General features: G+C 40.4%; 1 protein-coding gene across 4 annotated transcripts in view; it reads right to left on the bottom strand.

Moving 5' to 3' along the window:
• Window positions 1–24412, bottom strand: part of TJP2 (tight junction protein 2) — a 127174-nt gene that overhangs the window by 8129 nt on the left and 94633 nt on the right. For all 4 annotated transcript variants that reach the window (XM_040249477.1, XM_040249394.1, XM_040249561.1 and 1 more), the window contains 13 exons: window positions 21535–21638; window positions 20743–20896; window positions 18969–19077; window positions 18730–18863; window positions 16565–16631; window positions 15603–15753; window positions 11692–11800; window positions 10358–10568; window positions 9319–9506; window positions 8361–8456; window positions 7561–7640; window positions 7051–7261; window positions 254–354 (listed from right to left, as the gene is read on the bottom strand). In XM_040249477.1, coding sequence (XP_040105411.1) covers window positions 254–354; window positions 7051–7261; window positions 7561–7640; window positions 8361–8456; window positions 9319–9506; window positions 10358–10568; window positions 11692–11800; window positions 15603–15753; window positions 16565–16631; window positions 18730–18863; window positions 18969–19077; window positions 20743–20896; window positions 21535–21638 — 1715 coding nt within the window. The remainder of the gene's footprint in view (window positions 1–253; window positions 355–7050; window positions 7262–7560; window positions 7641–8360; window positions 8457–9318; window positions 9507–10357; window positions 10569–11691; window positions 11801–15602; window positions 15754–16564; window positions 16632–18729; window positions 18864–18968; window positions 19078–20742; window positions 20897–21534; window positions 21639–24412) is intronic.

Below are 24412 nucleotides of genomic sequence, written 5' to 3'. Positions count from 1 at the left end.
GGAACACAACACTAGTTACTACGTTAAAAGCAAAAGGGAAGTGAATGTAGGGCTGCATATATCCCATTCTGCTTTTCTTGTAAAAGTCCCTTTGTTTTATTACTTTTCCAGAGAATTTACAAATTTTTGAACAGTTGAAGCATATGTTGAGATTACTCGAAACGTGCATGGTTTTACTACATTCACTACCCTCTTGAGAAAAAAATTCAGAACACAGACTCTCACCTCACAGCAGAGCACGTGTGTCACGTACCTTTCCTTCGGAAACCCAGACTGCTTCTCCTTGCTGATGCTGAATCGTGTCTTTCAAGCTGCCAAACCAGCTGTCATTGGCTGAGTTGAGGTTGATCGTGGCTACAGAAATGTAAACCAAAAGGTGTGCCTCAATTTCACGTTTATTAGAAAACTTATTGGACATAACTTACCCTAACTTGTCATATTTCAATGAAAACTTTAGCAAATAGAAGAGAAAGCTGGCACATATTTGAACACTATTCTTTCAACTGAATATAATTAAAACTATTACCATCTATCTGTTGAAGTCTGCCTTATAGGTGGATGTCATAAAACTAAAAATGGATTTATGTGTATTTTTCAGAAAAGCTACCTTTAAAAAATATGTTTTTAAGAAATGAATTTGAGTCAGTTGTAGTGAGGTGGATCAACCTAGAGCCTGGTATACAGGGTGAAGTAAGTCAGAGAGAGAAGAAATATCACATATTAATGCATGTATAGGGAATCTAGAAAAATAGTACTGATGAACCTATTTGCAAGGAAGGAATGGTGATGCAGTGTAAAGAACAGACTTGTCAGCACAGCAGGGGAAGGAGAGGGTAGGATGAATTGAGAAAGTAGCATAGACATATATACACTATCATCTGTAAAACAGATAGCTAGGGAGAAGCTGCTCTATAACATAGGGAGCCCAGCCTGGCATTCTGATGACCTAGAGTGGGTGGGATGGGAAAGGGGGAAGGAGGATCAAGAGGGACAGTATGTGTATACACACACACACACACACATATAAATATATAAAATCATAACTGATTCATGTTGTTGTATGGCAGAAACCAACTCAACACTGTAAAGGAATTTTCTTCCAATTAAAAAATAAATTAAAAAAATACATTTTTAAAGAGTGTGCTTTCAAGGGCAACAATAACACATCTAAATAAAATATAAAAGTACATGTTTTAAAAATCAATATATAGATATGAACAGTAAAAGAAAAATATACCAATGTACTGTTTATCTCCAATAAAAAACTAAATGTATGTCATTTTGATAGGCTTAAACATTTCAGAATATAGATACAGACTAACCAAACTACAGGTGTGTGTATTCATGGGACACACATTTTCTATTCTGAACAAAATGCTTCCTACATAATAGCACTTACTAGGACTGACCAAGCACTTTCCTAAATACGTTACATGGATTAGTTCATTTCATGCTTAGACAAACCTTGCAAGGTGGGTGTTGCTATCATCCCCATTCTACAGATAAAAAACTGAGGCATAGCAGTGAAAGTAACTAGTCTAAGGCCTCACACCAAGCAAGTGGAAAAGCCTGGATGCAAACTCAGAAGTCTGCTTTTAGAGCTTATGGCTTCAGCCACTGCGTGACTCAGCCCATCTGAAACATGAATTTGGAGCACCCGGATAAAATACCAACCAGTAAAATACATGTGATCATTCTTCAGCAATACTTTGGACCTAAAATGTTCAAACTCCAGATAAATCAGTACTTTTTAGAGCTACATCATCATGGCCTATTATTAAGCCCATTATGTGTCACCCAAAAGAAAACTGGATCTTATTGCTGAAAGTTGTTAGGCAGCCTGCTCCATCTATCCTGAAGTCTGCATACTGCTCTATAAATAACTCCAAAGAACCAGAAAGCAAATTTTGTAAGCAATTTTGCTTCACGATTTTCTTCCCAGTAACATACAGCATTCTTTCATTTAAAAAGTCCCAACATTGACCTTGGAAAATCCTGAACAAGCTGACAATTTCCTGGGCTATTAATTATTTATAGTATTAGAATAAACTGATACCTTGGACAACTAAAAGAAAATCAACCTTGTTTCCTTGGACTTTTGTACCCTTACTGTGTGTGTGTTAGTCGCTTAGTTGTGTCCGAATCTTTGTAACCCCATGGACTGCAGCCTGCCAGACTCCTCTGTCCATGGAATTCTCTGGGCCAGAATACTGGAGTGGGTTCATTCCCAACCCAGGGATCGAACTTACGTCTCCGGCATCTCCTACACTGGCAGGCGGGTTCTTTACCACTAGCGCCATCTGGGAAGCCTTATCATAGTACCTTGTAAAGATTACTATCCTCTTGGTAACAGAAGTGACATTGGGCACCCCAGGGACAAAATGAGTGATCTCCACTAAATGTATACAGAATGTTCAGCTACCTTTTTGAGCTTTATGCAGAAGTTGTCTAAGATGAGTACAGTTTGTATTTATCATGAGGAAAACCTAAAATTAAAAGGGCCATTTGTGAAATGCAGAAAATATGTTCATGACCCCTGATAAAATGAAACAAGCCAGAAGCCTCTTACTGAATTCATACTGAAGTCTAGTGCATGGAAAAAAAGAAAAAATAGTAATTTCTGAGTTGGTAGCATTCAAATCACGCACTTTACCTCTCTTTAAGAGGTGGGAGCACAGCCATGATGCTGCCTTCCTTTCTCCTAGAATCAAGTTCCTTTGGTTTACTGTTGACTTTTGCTCTTTAGGGTTCTCAGATTCTTTGACTACAAGCCATTAGGTTAACTCCTGTCATTTCCAACCTCTGGATTAGACTCATGCTTCCTTGGATAGACTAAATACATCTCTCAAACTCCAGAAGGTGAAATACTGGAAGGAGCTTCCTTCAGCCTCCATCACGGCTGGGAGTCCTGGGCTTCTGAGGGCATCCATTGCCAGCCCAGGCACGGGTGCCCTTGGCGCTACTTCTCCTTCCACAACCAAGGAGGCTAGGAAGCACAAGAGCAAGCGCACAAGCTGACAAAGGCGACATGTGAGGCTGGAGGGGTGGGGAGAAGTCAGAAGTGACTGTAACGGTATGAGGTTTTTCTTCAGGGTGATAGAGAAGTTCCAAAGTCGGTGGTAGTGATGGCTGTGCATCTCTGAATATACTAAAAACTACTGAATTGCATGCTTAAATCAGGTGAATTATAGGGCATATAAATTAAATTTCAAAAATGCTATTCAGGGCTACCATTTAGAGGGACTCTAAATGGACAGGCATCAACCAAGGTGCCCAGCCAGGGAGAATGGCAACTTCCATCTGCTTCCTGTGGTCCTCAGGGTCCCTACATATCCTTGGGAAATCAAAAATTGCCTATTGCAGTTTGGGTATTTTTAACTGGTACAAGATTCACTCCTTCCCACTAGGCTTTCTCAAACACTGTATTATAGAAATGAAAAATGTTTACAATATGTAACAATTAAAGATTTTGAAAAAGTATAAAACAGTATCACTAATGAATAGCATTTATTCAGCATTTCCAAAGTCTTAGGACTGCATTATACATTAATTTTAAATTAATATAATTAAAGTAATGATCTGTAAGTTACAAATTTCACATTAATGAAATCTGGGAAACTGAGAAAAGTGCTGGACCATCCTGTGGTACCTTAAAAATCCCACAATTTCACACAAAGGATGGCTCTGCATGGATCTCTAAGTCCACAATTCCATTTCTGTGGTCTTTAAATCACAAACTGAGTGCTTCAGCAAAACATGTTCAACAACTCCAAGAAAATACGTAATGTATACTTCACGTTTTAAAAAATAAGTTTTGTAACATGTGCATGCAAAATGTATTATTCTATAGTAACTTTTTTAAAGTGATGGGGGAAGGCTGGGAAGCCTAACATTTCAATTTACATTGATAAGCTAACTTGCTTTTGGGCAAATCTCAGAATAAAGTTTCCCTTGTCATCTTTGCATAATTGAGAAGTACCCTGAATGTGCAAGAAGAGTCATTTTGCTTTAATTTTTTTAATTTTTATTTTTTAGGTAAAAGGTATTTGATTATATTGTAAAAATAGTAATGGATATACGTCAAAAAACAAAAGACAAAATAATTTGCTCAAAAATGAGCAAGACATAACATTAAGCATAACAGTACAAAAAAAGTAAATCTATAAAAACTAGCAATGCTAGTTTTTCTTGTAACCAGCTACCATTAATATCATACTAAGCCCTGATTTGTCCTACATCTGAAATACTAACAATTTATCATGACACTGTTTACAGATCTTCAGTTCTCCTACTCAATCACTTTTATACATAGCAACTTCAAGGAGAGTCATTTTAATACTGTCAAATTTAGATACTCATCCATGAAAAATGGGATTTTCTCATTACTGTGCAACAAGGAAAAAAGAAAGATATTCATTGAGTTAATCCACCTGCAACATAAGCCTTGATTTTGAATTCCTGTTCATCACAGTAGCTCCATTTTTCCCCACTTATTAATTCATTGTGTGTGTGAAGGCATTGCTTGATGACTATTGTCACTGATGTAAATCTGATTTTTGTTGCTTAGTTGTTGTTCTGTTAGTCGCTCAGTCATGTCCAACTCTTTGTGACCCCATGGACTGTAGCCTACCAGGCTCCTCTGTTCATGGGATTTCCCAGGCAAGAATACTGGAGCAGGTTGCCATTTCCTCCTCCAAGGGATATTCCTGACCCAGGGAAAAACCTGCATCTCTTGCATTTCCTGCATTAGCAGGCAGATTCTTTACCACTAGCACCACCTGGGAAGCCCCTATTAATTCACTTAAAGGCCATAAATGCTGTTAATTTAAAATCATTTAAAAAAAAAACAAACCAACAACCTTGGATTCTGGCCTTGGCATACATCATCAAGTCACAACCTGGCCAGGTTGAGACACAGGGCATATAAAGTGCTCAGTGGGGCCATCCATGGAGTTTCAAGAGTTAAACTAAGCAGTCTGGAAAAGGCCACAAAGAGCCATCCTTTTGTAAGTTACTCAGCATCCTGCTCTACCCATCATGAAGACTTGAGTCAGCAAATGAAGCTGACTCAAAGGCAGACCAATCAAGTGGCCAGCGTCTAGCATTCCTCAGCCTGGCTCTTCCTCTACAACTCATTATTTCCCTGCCTGCTATCTCAGATCCTCACATGGATCCCAAATTCAACTCTCTGAGGGAAGCTCCTAGCCATTCAGTGAACTTACACAAAGGTAAGGAGGTGGGGGAAATGAAGTGGCTGTAGATTTAACATCAGTCACAATCACATGGACCTCAAATTCAATGAATTATCTGTTAATGGAGGAATGGCAACATAAGACCCCATTCAGCATTAGGATAATACGTCTGTGCTGTGACGTATACAGAATATTGGACACACAGTCAGAGACACCAGTGTTAGTCTGGGCTCAGCCATACACTAATGTGTGCCCATGCAGAAATCACCTGGCCTTTCCTATGGCCTAATAAGACAGCACCCGTGAAAGGCTGTCCCACTGTTAGCTATTGCTGTAATAAAAACAGTAACGATAATGTTAATTACAGTAGTAGCAGTAAAACAAAGGAAAGATCACATATGAACATGCCAAAAGCACAAGCTTAACCTTGACTCTACATTCACAAAAATCCAGTTTATGAAGCACCACTTCCTTCTTTGCCTTTGGTTAGATGACCTCTCAGTTAGAGCACTTCACCATAGTGGTATGTAGTGCATCTCACTCTTTAATAAGAAAAGCCAGTAGCAATAAAACAAGGGTCTAACGTAGACATTCATTCACACTCTCCCCTTCCCTTCCCTTCCCAGTGTTAGATAAGTTAAAAGTGGCATAGGTTGAAGATGACTGGTGTTGAACTCAGTTTAGTCACTAAGTCGTGTCCGACTCTTGTGACCCCATGGACTGTAGCGCACCAGGCTCCCCTGTCCATGAGATTCTCCAGGCAAGAATACTGGAGTGGGTTGCCATTTTCTTCTCCAGGGGATCTTCCCGACCCAGGAATCAAACGCGGGTCTCCTGCATTACAGGCAGATTCTTTCCCAACTGAGCTATAAGGGAAGCCCGAATTCACAGAGCTATCGTTATCCTAAGGATATTAATTATATCCACACAGTTGCTACATGTGGCTTCCATAAAACTGCATGACCAAAACCTTCATGCAACCCTTTTAAACCCTTAATTATACCACATTCACAGAACTAGTCATTTTTTTTTAGGTAGTGCACACATTGAGTTACTAAAAAGGTCACATTCTTAAATCATTTTACTTTCACGAATAATAGCAACAGTAGGTCTTCACTTCAGGAATTTAAAAAAAAAAATCCTATTATGGAAAACTTCAGACATACAAAAGTGGAGAGAAGAGTATACATCATGAATGCATCACCCAGCTTCAACAACTATCAACTCTTGGCCAGTCTGGTCTATAGCCACACTAACTCTCCTCACTGAAGATTATTTAAGCAAATCCCAGACACGATATTAGGTCATCCATAAATACTCTTATTTACCATACATGCCTAAAAATGAGAACTTCTAAAAAAGAAACCTAACATAATCACAGTATCATTTTCACCTTAAAAACAGGAGTAATAAATTCTTAACTTCATCTGATATCCAGATTATTCAAGGCTATTTCAGAGACATTTTAAAATAATGAAACCAAGTTCCTATCACCTTGTAAGTCAGTGTACGCATGGATGGTAAGAAGAGAACAACACAGCCCATGCCAGATATGGGTACTCGGTGCTATGCCAGGCTTAATCACTAGCCTTGTAGTCCCTCCCAAAAATTTGAACCCTGTAAAATGACCAGGTATTGTGTATTATGGATCTTTATGATCATAGTCAAACTTACAAAGTTAAATATACAAACACCATGAGTCTAGCATACTCACTTGATAGGATTAGTTCCTTTTTCAGGAGTCATAAACAGAATTTCAGATAACTGTTTTCCATTCAGATTATTTTCCTTCTCCTTCCTCCCTACAGTTCCTCATTCCTTACTTTTGAGCAAAGAGTACATTTTACACTCCACTCACCTGTGAAAAGATGTGCGCAAGTTTTTTTCAGCTTGTTGGCTTGATCAAATAACTTCCGAGAACTTTTGTTAGATGATGGATTCAACCTCTGTCTCATAGTTTTGACACCTTGCCTAGAGTCTGGGTTGAAAAAGATCACAATCGGGAACCACTGAGTATAGTTCAACAGGTCCACAGCCTTAGGAGTTACATCCAGGAGTGCGTGCTTGTCCTGTCAGAAATGGGGAAAAAGGTTACGTGAATGGGTAAAAGCCAAATAGCATCAAAGAGTTTGTGTTAATAAGTAAAGGTCGCATCAGATAAATTGTGCCCATGTAAATCACAAAGCTGAAAACATTTCCCATCACATTAGGTCCACTTTAATATTGCCACACAATGAACAGCTTACATTTATATTCAGCTTACTAACATTTAATAATTATTAAAATACAGACTCTATTCTTAAAAACACTGCAGCAAACCATGACCCTATTCTTTCCAATAGTGTGGCCCTCAGGTGACTTTTCTTACCTGTTCAATAATTTGTCTCACGGTATTTAACCGCACCACCCCGGTGGATTTCTCAGATCCTGCGTCTCTTGGTTCCGTTTCTGCAAAGGAAAAAAAAAATAAAGCAGGGAGCAGGGAGAGGGGGAATTAATAAAATTTTAGAAATCAGTGACAACCAAGTACCGCCCTCCTAGCATCAACTGGGACAAGAAACCTGACATTCATTGTCTCCTAATAAGAGGCAACGGGAAGGACCAAGACTACCTGTTTCACCAAAATCTAACCAAGGGAAACAGATCAGGCCAACGGGAGCATCCTATGAGACAAATGGCTTGGACTGTTCAAAATATCATGCCACAAAATAATTTAGAAAAGGAGAAGATCAGAAAAGATACAAAATTCAAAAGTACTGCATTCTGAACTTAAAAAAGAAACAACAATAATTACCTTGAAAGGCATAATTGGGATAACTGATAAAATTTGAAAAAGGGACTATATACTAAATAACATTATTGTATCTGTGTTAAATTTTCTGGTTGTGATAATGGTATTATGGTTGTACAGGAGGAGAATTAGGAGATTTACAGAAGTAGGAAGTGTTGTAATGCCTACGACTTAAACTTTCAAATACGTCAGCAGAAACTGTAAAAAGTGTGTATGTATATGTGTGTGTCTATGGGGGAAGAATATAGATGGCAAATGTTACCTGGTGACAAGTGATTCCAGGTGTAGGGTATGTGGGTGTTTATTATTTTTTCTGCAGGTTAGAGATTTTCCTTAACAAAAGTTGAGGGAGGAAAAAGTATCACTGACAGACTTACTAGCAGTTTGGAACAGGTCAGGCAAGTCATTTGCCAACTTCTCCAGGGCTATATCTGCTATGGGGCCGAATAAGACGACAGGTCTCTTGAAACCAGCTGAAATGAGAAAAGAAAAAGCCATGAAATTAGATGTAAAATAAGCTAGAAGGATATATTTTACAAAACGAGGAATATGGCCAATATTTTATAATAACTACAAATGAAGTATAATCTTTAAAAACTGTACACCTATAATTTTATACATAATATTATACAGCAACTATACTTCAGTTAACAAAAAAGAAAAGCCATGAAGACACCTACAAGTCTTTAGCTGTTAAGAAACAAAAGTATTTTACAGAGTATTGATAACAAAATAGTGGACTTCCTAGGTGGTGCTCGTGGTACCGAATCTACCTGCCGATGCAGGAGACACAGGAGACCCGAGTTTGATCCCTGGGTCGGGAAGATCCCCTGAAGGAGATGGCAACCCATTCCAGTATTTTCGCCCAGAGAATCCCATGGACAGAGGAGCCTGGCAGGATACGGTTCATGGGGCCGCAGAGTCAGACATGACTGAATAACTGAGCAAACACATTGAAAACACAACTAAATAAAAGAAACTGTGTGTTATTCCATCTCCAATTCAGCCCAGCTCTTTTCTGATGAATGAAAGCTCTCTCTTTCATTTTGGTTCATTCCCCTCACTATTACTAAAGATAAACTTTGCTCTGTAGAATACATAAAAACTTCTGAATGGTAGTATTAAAATAAAAAATAACCAAGGTTGTAGAAATACAAGTTTGCACAGTTCAGTTTTTTATAAGTCTTATTTTGTGCTGAAATATGACTCCAGCTGTCAGCTCACTTCGCCTAAGTGATATAGATAAATTGGAACATGACCATTAAAGTTTAAAAATGAAGAAAAACAGGCTCTGAGCCCAGTCAGGTCATTTCCTGGCCCACATGGATCCCTCACCTTCTCGAAGCAAAACCCTCTCATAGGCCGGGAACTTGGTGCTGACTGTCACGGCGGCGGTCAGGTCCTCCCGACTCTTCCGCAGGTTCTTCTTCACACCTGATCTCTGGCCACGCATCCTCCAGAAGTCTGCCCTGTCCCCGGTGGTGTCTCTCTGGGCATTCTGAACGCTGGCCATTTGCTCCGCTCTGAGAGAAGAAGCCAGGGGAAGTAAAGTTCTAAAGTCAGGAAATGTGCAAATGTGAGAGTCACTAACTAAATCCAGCCACTCTCACTCATGGACTTGGATCAGAGAAGATGCAGCGTAACAATGAGCAAAGCCAGGAGTAAGAAACACAGGTGCTTTCTCATCGGGATGGAGGCAGAGAAAAGCTGAGTGCCCATGAAATCTACCAGAAGTAGCTCAGTAATAAACATGCGGACGTGGCTTGTTCTGCTTAGGCTGGTGTACAGACATGCCCTGTCTTACTCTACTTTGCTTTATCATACTCTGCAGACACTGCATTTTTTTTGTTTACAAATTATAAAGATATATGGCAACTCCGCATCAAGCAAGTCTGTTGGTGCTGCTGGTCTATTCCCAGCAGCATCCACTCGCTTTATGCCTCTGTGTCACAGTTTCTCTCAAAATTTCAACCTCTCCACCAGCAAAAACCACTATGAATCACTGAAGGTCCAGATGCTGGTTAGCATTTGGGGGCAGTAAAGCATTTTTAATTAGGGTATGTATCTTGCTTTTTTAGACATAATGCTACTGTGCAATTAATAGACTTAATAGTATAATATAAACATGACTCCTATATGCACCAGGAAACCAAAAAATTTGTGTGCCTTGCTTCATTACAATATTTGTTTCATTGTGGTGGTCTGGAACGAAACTCACCATCTCTCCCAGGTCTCTTCATACATGAGAAGTGGATGATGGGAGAGGTCATGATGACAAAGCACGAAGTCGTATGGGGCTTCCTTTATGTGGGGGTGTTGTTTATGTGTAGGGGGGAGTCTTGGCGGTTGTGTGGAATCATGTGGTCTCAGATACCTGCTTTTGTTGGGGATTAAGCCTTTCTCCAGTTCATTTCCGATCCTCACAGCCAGCCAGTGGCCCAGTTTGCCGTCGTAGAGTGTATCTACCACACGGAAGACCTCCCCTCTGGTGAAGGCCAGGCTCTGTGGAGTTTCCTTCTCACATTCAAAGTGGCTTCTTATAAAAAATGAATCCCCTCTGCCACAAGCCAGTATGTCTCTATACACTGAAAGACAAAAGCATCGTTTCATGCGGTGCTCAGCCTGGCCAGGGGTCTTTCCTGGAGCGGTTATCGGGTTCTCTGAGCTCTGATCACGCACTTTACTTTCCATGCATTTAGTGAACTCAGCACGCAGGTCCCATGGTAACCACAGCTCAAACAGGAAGAAGGACAAGTAACTAAGTTCACGACTTCTGCTGTGATGGTTAATTTTCTTGATGGTCAACTTGACCGGGCCATGCTATGCACAGATATTTGGTCGAACATTATTCTGACTGTGCCTGTTGGGGGTGTTTCTGGATGAGGGAACGTTAACACACAGACTGAGTAAAGCAGACTGCCCTCCCTCACGAGGGTGGCTTCAGCTAGTCTGCTGAACGTTTGAACAGAACGGAAAGGTAAATCCTTCTCTGAGTAAGAGATAATGAATTCTTTTTGCTTTCAAGGTGTGACATCAGCTTTGTTCCCGCTTGTAGACTCAGATACACTGGCTCTTCCTGGCAACTACACAATCAACTCTCTTGGTTCTCAAGCCTCTGGACTTGGACTGGAAGTAAACCATCAGCTCTCTTGGGGTCTCCACCTCACCAACTCACCCTGCAGATTTGGGGACTTGCCAGGTACCATAAACATATGGGCCAATTCCTCATAGTAAGCAGCTCTCTTTCTCTGTGTGCCATTTTGTCTGGAGAACCCTGACTAATATAGGTGCCATCAACCCTCTGAAGCAGACAAGAAGATTCTATTAACTTCCATTTTACAGATGACAACAAGACCTGGAAAGGTGAATCAACCTGTCAGACTGATAAGGGTTAAGCTGCGAGCTGAGCTGCAGGGGTGGCCTCTGCAGCTGTCATATGGAAAACCTCAACCATAACTTCAGGCAGTAATTAAGGATGGATCTCTGTCCAGAAAAGCAGTTTTATTCCAAAATTCACACAACTAGTAAAGTTCTTTCAGTGGGTGCATAGAAAGCATTTCTGTAGGAAGTTAAATCCCACCCAAGTTCTTTCCACATACCTATGACCTAGAGTTAGGTCAATTTTTTAACACTCAGATTTGCCTATTCTGGTCCCAAGCTCCCTCCCTCCCCTCTATGCCCACTGAACTCAAAACCAAATTTGCTCACCATCAGCTCGGCTCTGAGCTAAAATGGTCACCGTTTCACCTTTGGGGATTTCTAACAGGTAGAGGACAGCATCCTCCCGAACGAGGCCTCTGAAATCCTGTGTGTTCACCTGATAGAGGAGGGGCAAAGAGAAAAACAAAGCAAGAGAAAATAAGAAGTTGTTTCTTAAAAGGTGCTCCCTGAGCTTCTGATCTGCTGTCATCAGGGCCTGCCTATGTAAAGACGTATACATCAGGGCCCACAAGTAAAGAAGCCTTTAGTGCCCTACTGAGGCCCGCCAAGCACCCAGCCTGGACTGTGGGCACCACCACAGCCTCCTGTTCCCCACACTGCCCACCACCCCTCAGGAATGTGTCATTCCACCAAAGACCCGTCACTGGATCGGGTGAGAATTTCTAGGAGTGTGTCAGTCTCCCTCTTCTTTGCGTCTCCCACGCAGGAGGCCAGGGAGGTAATGTACCATTATGAATCCAATAACTAGAATTCAATAGGGAGTGGTGAGGTCTATGGCGAATGAGCATGCTGGCTCAGCTTAAGGCATTTCTACTTTTTAAATTAGTTCAAATAGAAGCCTGCAAATAAGGATTCTGCCCAAATCTACCTTTTCCTTACAGCTTCTATCATTTGAAATTGAAGAGCATTAGTTTTACATGGTAGACCATCAACCTAATGTATAGGCTTTTTTATATTTAAGCTTCTGCCACACAATGGGTAAAAAGCCCATGTTTATCCACTGCTGATCAAGTAGGGTACTCTGTAAACAGCTTTTGGAAGACAAATTAGAGTAAAACTCAAAAATGGTACAAAGAAAAAGACATTTTGCATCTTTGCTCTGTACCTTGAAAACCATTTTAAAACAGAAATACACATAAGTAAAATGCAAAAATGATTTTAAAGTACCTTATGTTTTAAAAAGGTATTATTACAGAAGTAAAGATATAGAATTTATCTGAAATATTTTCCTCAATCATTGAAGACTTGTAGAATCTTTTAATCAAAGAGTAATGCCTTACTATTGAAAAAAATAATTAATTGAGCCTAATTTAACTAAGGTTGGAATTTATAATGAAGTGAAAACGGCATTTTTTCTTCATGGAAGTTTTCAATGTGGGGAGATGAAACGAGCTATCCCTTTTTGAAGCGTAGGTAGACACAGGGACTTGGCGTTGTCACTAACTAGGCTCTCTTTGGGAATGTTTCTCTCAACACATTCTGCGTCATGCTTGTGTTATAACTACTCTGGAGACAGTCTGGCTGTGTCTAAACTGCATTACTGTTTTGTAAAATATAACTGTAGAAATACAAGAACAGAATGTTGAAAATAAAAAAAAATGAAACTAGGCATGAGACTAAAACTATATTTGGTACATTAAAAACGGTGATTTACTAAACCAATCATGTTAACTTTTCCTTTGATACAATATTTAGCATTTAAGACAGCTCATTTCCATCTCTTTGTCTCTGAATATTTGACCTTTGGTATTGAATCCTTTCTCACATGCTATCTGCGGATCTACACTTGTGTCTATATATGGCTATGAATGTCTTTTTATGCACTGTACATGCTTGCATTTGTATATTTAAATAAAGCAGGGCCAAAGGGCATGGGGGAAGACCTTGGAAGTCCCTCTGTCCACCTCTACAAACTGAGAATGACTTTCCATCAAGCCAAACACTATAATGGTCGAAATTAAAGCATATATGGTAGCTAAAATCCACACAGTTAATGATCAAACTTAGGAGGCTCTTATTTTCTGTCTTTCCTCTTCTCTAATAGTTTCTGAAAAGGAAATGACAATCATACCAGGTAACCCAAGCACTAAAGCATGTGTTATTTCAGTTATTTACATGGCACATAATTTGCCACCTAACACACTCATGTCTTCATTCCACGTCAAGTTGTCACCTTTACAAAAGAGCGAGCTGCACTTAAAAACCTGCAACAGAAGAAAGTGCTTGGTATTTGTGTATCGGACCCTGGTATACTCAATTTGACAATGAAAAGAAGTGCTGAGACAAACTAAAGGAAAAAAAGACCAAGACAGCACTTTGGTTAGGTTGTATAGCCCTCTCTAATAAGTATTCCCTTTCATTATCTATCTAATAGTCTACACAGTCCAGCTGTGTCTGTTGTGAGCCTGAAGAGGACTCTGTGTCAGCTACACTAAGACTGTGTCACAACCTCTCTGCCTCAGTAGGCGAGCTCAAGCTTTTTCACCTCTTTGCAGAATGGAGGGCTCCTTTTGTAGTCAACAGAAAATTTATTCATGCCTAAGAATGAAGACCATCTACTGTCTGACCTCCCCATGAGACTACTGCAAAAGAGGTGGGTCCCCACAGTTTCTTCCCTGTCACCAGGGTGATAACAGGAAATAAGATACGTTCTTAAACAGCAAACATTGCGTATCATAATTTTTACCCATGGAAGTGACTCTTTCTGTCTTTAACTTAGAAAGAGGTCTTGAAGCCTCTAAATGAATTTACTTTTCCATGAAAATTCTGAAAGTCTTTCTCCACGCCACCCTACTCCCGCCCCTGGGGTAGGAAAGTATTTTATCCTCGAACCTTCAGGAGCAAAAGCTTTCAAATTCCTCCCTGACTTCCAGTGGCCCCACATCATTTAGGACACATGCTTCTTTGGCATCAGCCCAAGAGTAAACTGGTATGAGCTGGCACTCGAATGGGATTCTTATCGGTAGCAATTGGTAAGCAGTGTTTCCTAGGCTCATGTGGTACCCTGAGGTTCACTCAGGAACACTTTGTCTTCCAGGATCCCGGCTAGAGCCAAAGAGGATCTAGAATATCGCTGCAAAGCTTCAGAGAACCTCGTGGTCAAGGGCTGCCCTTCATCTGCTCTGGAAATGAAATCTGAACTACCACCATGAGGTCACAGGTCAGGAAGGAAAAGGACCATTTCTTTCTGGGCTCTGCTGCCTGCTGCCTTGGGAATTCTGCTTTTCTCCCCCTCTCCTTTGAGGTTAGATGCTCTTCTTACCAGATCCCCTAGGAACTCATGATAAGAAAAGCAAGTTTACAGAAGCAGAAATTCCATTGAAGACAATTCCTGAGCATTCTATATTTTTATAGTCACAAGGTACTCAGCATGCTTGAAGTGAATACTCAAGTCAACAGAAAACACATGGTATGTTTTTCATAAATGTTAAAGCAGGACTTGCTTATCAGTTGTTTTTAAACCAACAGATTATACAAACACATACACAGTAGCTTTAAAAGTATTAATATTTGGTTAACCAGGTGTTCCCCTTCCTGAACAATTTTAGATGTAAGTGACACAGAGTGGCAGCAACTTGTTATTTTTCACTGGGAAAAAGAACGGACTCTGACCCTCCTCCTCTGTGCCAAGAACTCTGCTGAATTCCTTGTATCATCTGTTCTAACTTTCCCAGGATCCCTGTGAGGCAGGTATGCTTATCCACATTGAACAGATACAGAACCTGAGTCTCAGAGCTGGAGCCAGGGCCACAAACTAATATGAAGCTGGGACAGGATTCAAATCAGACGATCTGATGGCAACATTCACTTCTGCTCAGTTATAGCACACAGCCTGCATAGTGATAACCACGCAGGAGAACAGGCCAAAAACCACTAGCAAGATCTTCCCCCTAGGCCTTCAGTGGAAGTCTCAACTGTTTTGTGAATCAAACTAATAAAAATCTTTGTGAGGGTTCTGAACGCTGTAAGTTCCCACAGACATAAGGATGAGTTTTGGGTTCCAGGACTGAGGAGACAGGGTCCACTGGAACGAAATGAAGACCTGATGCTCAGCAGCAACAAGCCCGCAGCTGGTCTGTTTTCACCAGCGGGACCACTTCTTCACCCTTTATGTAAGACCCTCCAGGAAACCCTACTCTTTCCCAGTAACACCTACAAACAGGGCTGGGATCTCATACCTTCAGAATCTGGTCCCCTTCTTGAAGACCTTCTTGCTCCGCGGAGGTACCCTCTTGAATGCCGGCCACAAATATCCCAACGTCATTGCCACCAGCCAGCCGGAGGCCCACACTGTCTCCCTTCTTGAACCTCACCATTTTGGTATTGGGGCTGCAATGGGTTCAGTTTCAGTAAAGAAAGATGGGAGGTTTTATTTTTTTTTGGTAAAGGAGAACCAACATTAGCAGTGAGAGATTTAATTTCTTCTATCTATAGTATAGAGTGATTTACCCTTTATAAACTCTCTCTTGCCTTTCTTATATAATCTATAATTTTATCTTCCTTGGGGCTGTGAGATGAATACCAGGAGGCCACTTTACCAGTGAAGAACAGAAACACAGAGAACGTCTAAGTAAACTCATTTAAGATAAAAAGCAAATAATGGGCAGGGTTGGGGTAAAAATTCAAGGCCATCTGATTCCTACTTCAGGATTCTTCCTAAGAAAATCCTGCTGATCCCACAGGGCTCCTGTCAAATGGAGACAGCCTAAGTCCAGGGGAGCAGGTTCCTAACCCACGGAACACCACGGAACCAGGGCTTCTCTGTCAAGTGCAGAGCCCTGCGTCACTCCCCCGCTCCCTCCACGCACCTGTCACTACAGAGGCACCAGAGTTAAGCAATTCTTCACCCATCTGGGCATTCTTGATCTGGCAAACGCAACTATTCAGAATAACATCTGGAACACTAGCCAGCTAAGCAGACAAGCAGGCAAAGTTAACACTCACTTACTTCCACATTTTACTCTTCCTATGAATGATTTCTCTTTCTTAAAAACACTAGCAATAGAGATGGGTTAAAGGCAGCTGATTATATACAAAATCATCACCATTTAATGGCGTTTAAGAACACCATTTTTCCAGATTTAAGTTAAGTTGACAGAGCTGTGTGGAGGAAGAAAGGGGAACAGGAAGAGATGCCTACCCATATATTGCTAAATCTTCAGGACTTGGATGAAGAACAGCTCTTGGGGCTGGTTTTGGTGGAGGAACTGTGGATTAAAAAACATCACTAGTTATAAAATAAAATTTAAAAAAGTCATCAGCAACCAGGACAAACAGGTTTTGTCTCTAAATATGAAGATCACAAAATCCACAAAAAATTCAAGTCTGTTCCTTATGCTACATATATGTCATCACATCAAATGAGAAAAATAAGTCTTAAAAGTTAAATTTTGAAGCACTAGCAGATATCAGTAGTTTCTCAAAAACAAGTGAGAAGGAAAATGAAACTTAAAAATGCAAGATGCATAATCACATTTACAAAATGGCAGCATTTTAAAGGAGAAGGCAATGGCACCCCACTCCAGTACTCTTGCCTGGAAAATCCCATGGGCGGAGGAGCCTGGTAGGTTGCAGTCCATGGGATCACTAAGAGTTGGAAACGACTGAGCGACTTCAATTTCACTTTTCACTTTCATGTATTGGAGAAGGAAATGGCAACCCACTCCAGTGTTCTTGCCTGGAGAATCCCAGGGATGGGGGAACCTGGTGGGCTGCCGTCTATGGGGTCGCACAGAGTCGGACACGACTGAAGTGACTTAGCAGCAGCATTTTAAAATAATTTAAAAGTCATGTAACAATGCTGTTTTTTCCATGGATAAATATTTATGCATTTAAATTATGATACTAATTTTATTGTGGTGGGGGGTAGAGGATGCAGTTGAGATCAGAAATGGGACATAGGGGCTTCCCTGGTGGCTCAGTGGTAAAGAATCCATCTGCCAATACAGGAGACACAGGTTCCATCCCTGATCCGGGAAGACCCCACATGCCATGGATCAACTAAGCCCACGTGCCACAAGTACTGAGCCTGTGCTCTAGAGCCTGGGAGCCACAACCACCAAGTCAATGTGCCTTAGAGTCTGTGCTCTGCCGTAAGAGAAGCTACTTCAATGAGAAGCCATGCACTGTAGCAAGAGACAAGCCCTCGCAGCAACGAAGCCATGCACCACCACAAGAGGAAAGCCCCAGCACAGCCAAAAATAAATAAATAAAATTATTTCCGAAATAAAGAAATGGGACATAAAAGGACTTTAAGCAAATCTGACAAAATGCAACTGTGTGACATAATTAACAGGTATGTATCTGGTCTCTGCACCACCCCCAGGTCCTGACACAGAGATCCTAAAACCCCTATAATTTCTGGAGTGAAAGGGGTACCAAGAGCATCTTTTGTTCTAATGTTTGGTCTTTAACCCTAATTTCTGACACAGAGCTCCAACATCCTTTGGAATTTGCTGGGTGATAGGAGCATCCTTTGCTCTAAAGAGATGACTCCTAGTAGGCTTCTGGACAGCCTCAAGCTGGGGCTGGTAACCAGGAGGAGGAAGTCATGCTTATGACAAAACCTCCAAAAACTAGGGGATTCAGAACACTGCAGGATGGATGAAATCATTGAGGTGCTGGCAGGGTGACCTGACCAGTGAGGGCATGAAACCTCTCCACCCTCTTCCCATACCTTGCCCTAGGCATCTCTTCCACCTGGCTGTATCCTTTATTTTTAAAAAAATGATCAGTAATAGTAAAGGAAGTGCTTTCCAGAGTTCTATGAGCTATTCCAGCAAGTTATCAAACTTGAGGGGGGGGGTCATGGGAACTCTCAGGTTAGAGCTGGTTGGTCAGAAGTAAAAGCGGCAACCCAAGGCTTGTGACTGGCGTCTGTGGTGGGGGCATCTTGTGAGACAGAGCCCTTAACCATCGGGCTCTGCAGGAATTCGGGTAGTCAGTGTCAGAACTGAACTGAATTGCAGGACAACCAGGTTGGTGTCTGGAGAACTGATAGCTGGGCGGAAGACAAAACCCATGCAGTTGATGTCAGAAGTGTTGTGAACAGAAAACAGTTCAGGTTGGGGTCAGGGATGGGAGACAAAAGCACCATGACTAATGAAATATAACAGAAGGTGACCAACCTGTTGGTACATACAAAAGGCAAATTCTTTTTTTTTTTTTTTTTAAATATTAAATGAGTTAGGAGTGCCTCTTCTATACATAAGAATGATTTTAAATATTTTTTCTCTCTCCTACCAGCCACCCTCTGGAATTACCGAGCACACACACCTGAACACAACTGTGTAAAACGAGCCTCACCTGGGGTTTCCTCTTGGTATCTGGGCTCCTTGCTGGGCTCCGTGCTGCCCGCAGCCGCCATATCCCCAGTGGACTTAAAGGGCGTGGGTGTGGCGCCCATCCTGGACCATCTGCTCTGCGTGTCCTCTCTCGAACTTAAGCACACAGCATGTTAGTGTTTCATCACGTGACAGATTTGCCAACAAGTATGCGTAAACACACACAGGGACATGTGCAAGGGAAAATGCGTATCCTCTTACTTTGGTCTCTCCTTTAGCTTTTCATTTGAGGAATGGTAATCATAATCGGAATACTGCTGCCGTCTCTCCTCTGGAGAAAACGATCGGTTGGACTCTATTTCTGAGATATCTGGTTTCAAAAATAAGAAAAGTCTTTTTAATGAAACATTTAAGACCTGTGCCAGAAATTATTCAATTCTCTGAGCAAGGAAACATGGGAAATGGAAGAGAGGACAGGCAGTAAATGTGCTATTGAATAGTTTGATAGTCTTCCCTCGGGGGGGAAAAAAAATCTGATAGCTTGAACAGAAAGACATTAATTAACAAAGAGGAATCCAAATTCAGAATTTTATGTTCCTCATTCATTATTCTTTCCATTAAAGCTGCCACTGAAGAGTCAAAAGCCAATGATGGGGATTTTATGGATGGAAAGATACACAAACTCATTTTTACCATACAACAATGCTTCTCAAACTTTAATGTGTACACATGTCACCTGGGATCTTGTTAAAAGGCAGTTGTTCTGGGTAGGGCCTGAGATTCTGCAATTCTGTCAAGCTCCCGTATGACACAATACTATTAGTGGATTGAGGATGACACTTGGAAAAACGAGGTAAACTGCAAGCTCCTTGCAAGTTGGGATTATTTCTCATGCTCTCCTTGTTTTCCTGTACCCCAAGCAGTAACCACTTGATTAAACATCTTATATAATAGAAATTAAACTAAGTGTTAAGGTTTTATGAAGTAATTCTTTTAAAAAGCAAGTCCATTTCTAAACTTGAGCATGTAATATTTTCTAAACTTTTCTGCACAAAGGCAATACTAGATGGTTATGTAGGAAATGCCATGCCTAGTTATTTTTATTGGTAATTTTTACATGGTTAAAATGTTATCCTGTGTGTTGTATATCAACTATATCTCAATTTAGAAAGAAAAAGAAAAAATCATAATAAAGACATGCCTAAGAGACAAAACAAAGAATAAAGAGCAGAATATCCAAGACCAGTTTGAAGGACATGAAGCTGGACTTGTTTGTGGAAATAAACAAAGACTGACCAACTACATAAATGATGTTATCCTATGTACTATTCATCTTCAAGTTAAAACTAAAAGAAATGAATACATCTTCATACAAGAGGTGACACAAATTCCAAACCAATGAATACTATAATATTCAGTCCTTCTAACTGATCCCTTATTATAGTGTCTACCAGTTTTAGCTATCCTCCATATTGTCTTCTCTTTGTTGGAAATATTAACAGCCACTTCAAAAATATCATGTAAGAAAGCCCAAGAAGGAGTAATTTACAAATGTATGTGGTTAGTTCTTTTTGTTTGTTTAAATATTTATTTATTTGGCTGCACAGGGTCTTAGATGCGGCACACAGGATCCTTAATTGCTGCATGCTGGATCTTAGCTTCCTGATCAGGGACTGAACCCAGACGCCCTGCATTGGGAGGGCAGAGTCTCAACCACTAGACTGCCAGGGAAGCCCTGTGGTTAGTTCTCTGAGCCACTCCGATAAACATTTGTTTACTCACAAGTTTTGTATTCAATGGCCTTAATCAGAGTCCACTGGGACTCTTAAGTGCACCAAAATTCCATACTGGAATTCTAATTTCAATAGACCCTTTAATAAGAAAATAACAACCTAACTCGGAATTAAAGTTTAAAAGAGAGGTTTCTGTTAGGAATTTAACTTCCAGCTGAATGGCTATGATAAATAGAGATGAGAATGCAGCAGCAACAGCCTTCCTCACTCCCAGCTAAGTTCACACCCTCCCCTTTCTTTACCTTCTATTTCTGAGTCGCTGTCATTTAATGAGGGGATGTTGATGAGCGTCTGTTTGCTGTCCCTCAGCACCACGAGTTGGAGTTTCCCTCTTGACTTTTCTATCAGTTTTCGAGCATCCGTTAAAGACATGTTCTCAGTTACGGTTCCATTTATCTGTGTATATGAAGAACAGTAATGTTCCATGTAATACAACTATTAAGAGTGAAATAGGAAAGTTCTTATTTCCCCTGCTAAAAATGGAAAGGCTTTGCTCAGCTATTCAAACAGACATGGGCTTTAAGATGACAGAATGAACAAAATGAATTATCCTTTAAATTAAATATAACCTTGCATGTCTGAAACCCAAACACAGGCGTGAAAGCTATAGTGTGCTCAAGTGACTCTGTGAACTTACTGAACTTCCAAGTTCAAGACAATGGCTTGGTTTACTACTGGAATATGTTTCCTGACTGAAGAGGTTTACAAAAACTATTAAATATTCAGCATTCATATATCACCAAGTCACCCTCTCATCTTTCCTTCATTCAGAAAACAGGAGCTTAAACTTTAAATAAACAGGGGAAGAAGGATGTCTTTGTTGAGATTTTTTTCTTTAAACTGACATTCCTCTATTACAAATCTCTAAGTCTAGTTTTCCTGATAAAAACGATCTCTCTGCTGTTCTTCCTGGCTTTGTCTTACTATTGAGACTCTCATCTCAACAAAGTTTCACTGTGTTGGAACTTAAATGTGGAAATGCAGACTATGAAGCCGAGCATGAACCCGGTTGTTCTCTGCCCTTATCCGCCCACCTTGAGAATTATGTCTCCTTCATGCAGGTTGCCATCTTTAGTTGCTAGACCGGTTCTGGTCATTTCCTTTATGAAGATCTGACTCCCAAGCCGGAGACCGTATTCTAGGAGACAAACACACAAATATACACATATTTCCTTAACGTGTCCAGAAAACTGAGTCTGGCTTTCAGGACTAACTACTTAAAAATATGTATGAAAAGTTAATTTTGCATGTGGGAGAGTGTATAAGACCACTGGCTTGAACTTGTCAAAACTGTCAATGTCGTAAAAAACAAAAGAGGCAGAGAGATTGTTCTAGATTAAAGGAGATACTAAAGAACAAACACACTGCATAAAACTTCACTAGGTCCTCAATTCAATGTGTGGGGTACAGAGGGGGTGGTGTGGTGGGGAGGGTGGATTACATTATTTTGGAGTAACTTCGAAATGAATTGGGCTATAATATACTAAAAGGCATATTCATACTAATTTCTTAACAGTGATGATGGCATTATGGTTATGTAAGAGAATGTTCTTGTCCTTGGGAGATACCCACCGAAATATTTAAGGGTAAAGGTCATCTTGCCTGCAACTTATTTTCAAGTGGGTTCCAAAACACCAATTAGAGACAGAGAGGAGGTAGGGGAAGAAGAGGGGGAGGGGAAAAGGGGAAAAATAGAAACAGAACAAATGTGGCAAAATGTTAAAAACTGGTAAAACTAGGTGAAGGCTATTTGAGTATTCGCCACAAAAGTAACACTTTTCAAAATAAAATGTTGGGGGAAGAAAAAAAAAAAAAACACAATTCAATACAGGCATGTTCTACTGACAATCCAGTTGCCTATAGGAAGGTACCACCAATATTATACTCTCCATCTGTAACAAGTTTAATTGTGTAGGATTTGGCACTGAAAAAACTTCAGTGTGTGAAGAAAAGGGATAAATAAACCAGCAAAGCAACAAATACAGTATTGAACTAAAACTGGCACAGCTCTGGGGTTCATGGGCTTGGTGTTGCTCTCAAAAGAAGAACCACTATATTTACTAAGTATACATATACTATAAAATATTTTAAATATTATTCTGATTTTACTAAACTTGTAAATAAACATATTTTGAGGATGAATTTAGGTTATTTTAGGAAGCTACCTAAACCTGCTGCTGTGGCTGCTGCTAAGTCACTTCAGTCGTGTCTGACTCTGTGCGACCCCACAGATGGCAGCCCACCAGGCTCCTCCGTCCCTGGGATTCTCCAGGCAAGAACACTGGAGTGGGTTGCCATTACCTAAACCTAGCAGGTTTTAAAAGAGGCACATTCAAATTTTCATTATTATTGTTACAGGCTAAAATCTTATCAATTCAAAATAACTTTTTACTACTTAGACATAGATTTAAAGATCAGTTTTAAGTGACTTACAGTAAGGTTGCATCAGATCTTACAATGATTAACAGTGTTGAGGTCCACCCCCACTTTATAAGAAGATGACTCTCAAGAAATAATAAGGGTAAGATGGATGATATTTTCTTTCAAGGATGGCAATTCCTTACTGGTTAAACAGCCTCACAGTCCAGCACAGAAGGCTGAGACAAACCTCAGCCATGAATTCTCATGTATCAACAATTCTTCTATCCTCTTAAAAACTGTACTTTTACTGTAAAGTTAACAAATAAGTTGCTATTGATGTGTTTGTAGGCATCTTTCAAATGAAGAAAAAAATCAGCTGACCAGCTTCTAAGACTTTTACCAGAAAGTCTATCTAATGCCCATGACAGGTAAATGCTGGCCATATGAGTGGATCATATTTATCCTAATCAAATGAAGGTCTTGCCAACAGCCAGATAGTTTTAAAGATTAACTCTTACGGAACTCTAGCCAGTTATGCTTAATTATTATGTAATCTTAGCAAAAGGTGGCTTTAAAAATCTTTTTGAAAAAGTAGAACTTTGGGAGGAAAACAATGAACACTGAATTCTAACTTTAAAGAACAAAATGGCCCAGAAGGAGTAAATGTCGTATCTGCAAAGGGGCATGAGCTCCCTTTGTTCCTCAATAGTATTACTAAGACCAGGCATGACTTGGGCAGTTTCTAAGGACATGCAACATCTTTTTTAACTGTGGATCACAACTCATGAGTGAATCTTGAAATCAATTTAGTGAGCTGTGACCAGTATTTTTTAATTTAATGTAATGGAACTATTCAAAAACCAACACACAGTAAGGATTGTCCCATGAAACATTTGGTCAAGTTTTTCACATACTGGTGCACCCACGGTTATTTGCAGCATGTGGTTCTTTCTGTGGCAGGAGTAGGAGGGGGAAGAGAAGACAAAAGAGAAAGAAGCAGGAGAGGAGAAGGAGGAAGAGGAAAGTGCTGAAGAGCACTACAGTGAGGAACTCAGGAACCTGGGTGCAAGTCCTGCAGAACATACAGTAGACCTCTGTGAAGGATGCCTCACATCAAGTCATCTTTCTCAAAACTCCTCAACAGTCCACAATCTGGAAGCAGAATGGTTTACTCTCTGCAATTCTTGGGGGTTGATGACGTCATTATCTAGGATGATAAGACTCTCTAGAATCCTTAAACCAGCTAAGATGCACATTCTTCAGAGATCATACAATCTCAACTTTCACCATTACTTTCTGGGCCTGTGCTCCAGGTATCCTGTTATTCACATCCTTGCAATTATTTCAATATCTTTTCAGTATCAGGTCTTTCAACAGGTACCCAGTTCTATAACTCAACTCTTTATGCACCTCTAGAGAAGGCAATGGCAACCCACTCCAGTACTCTTGCCTGGAAAATCCCATGGATGGAGGAGCCTGGTAGGTTGCAGTCCATGGGGTTGCTAAGAGTTGAGTTATAGAACTGGGTACCTGTTGAAAGACCTGATACTG

The sequence above is a fragment of the Oryx dammah genome, unplaced genomic scaffold, assembly GCF_014754425.2.
Source record: "Oryx dammah isolate SB20612 unplaced genomic scaffold, SCBI_Odam_1.1 HiC_scaffold_1, whole genome shotgun sequence".
Classification (NCBI taxonomy): Eukaryota; Metazoa; Chordata; class Mammalia; order Artiodactyla; family Bovidae; genus Oryx; species Oryx dammah.
Note: the sequence above shows the minus strand (reverse complement) of the source record. Positions and strands in the feature narration are given on the sequence as shown.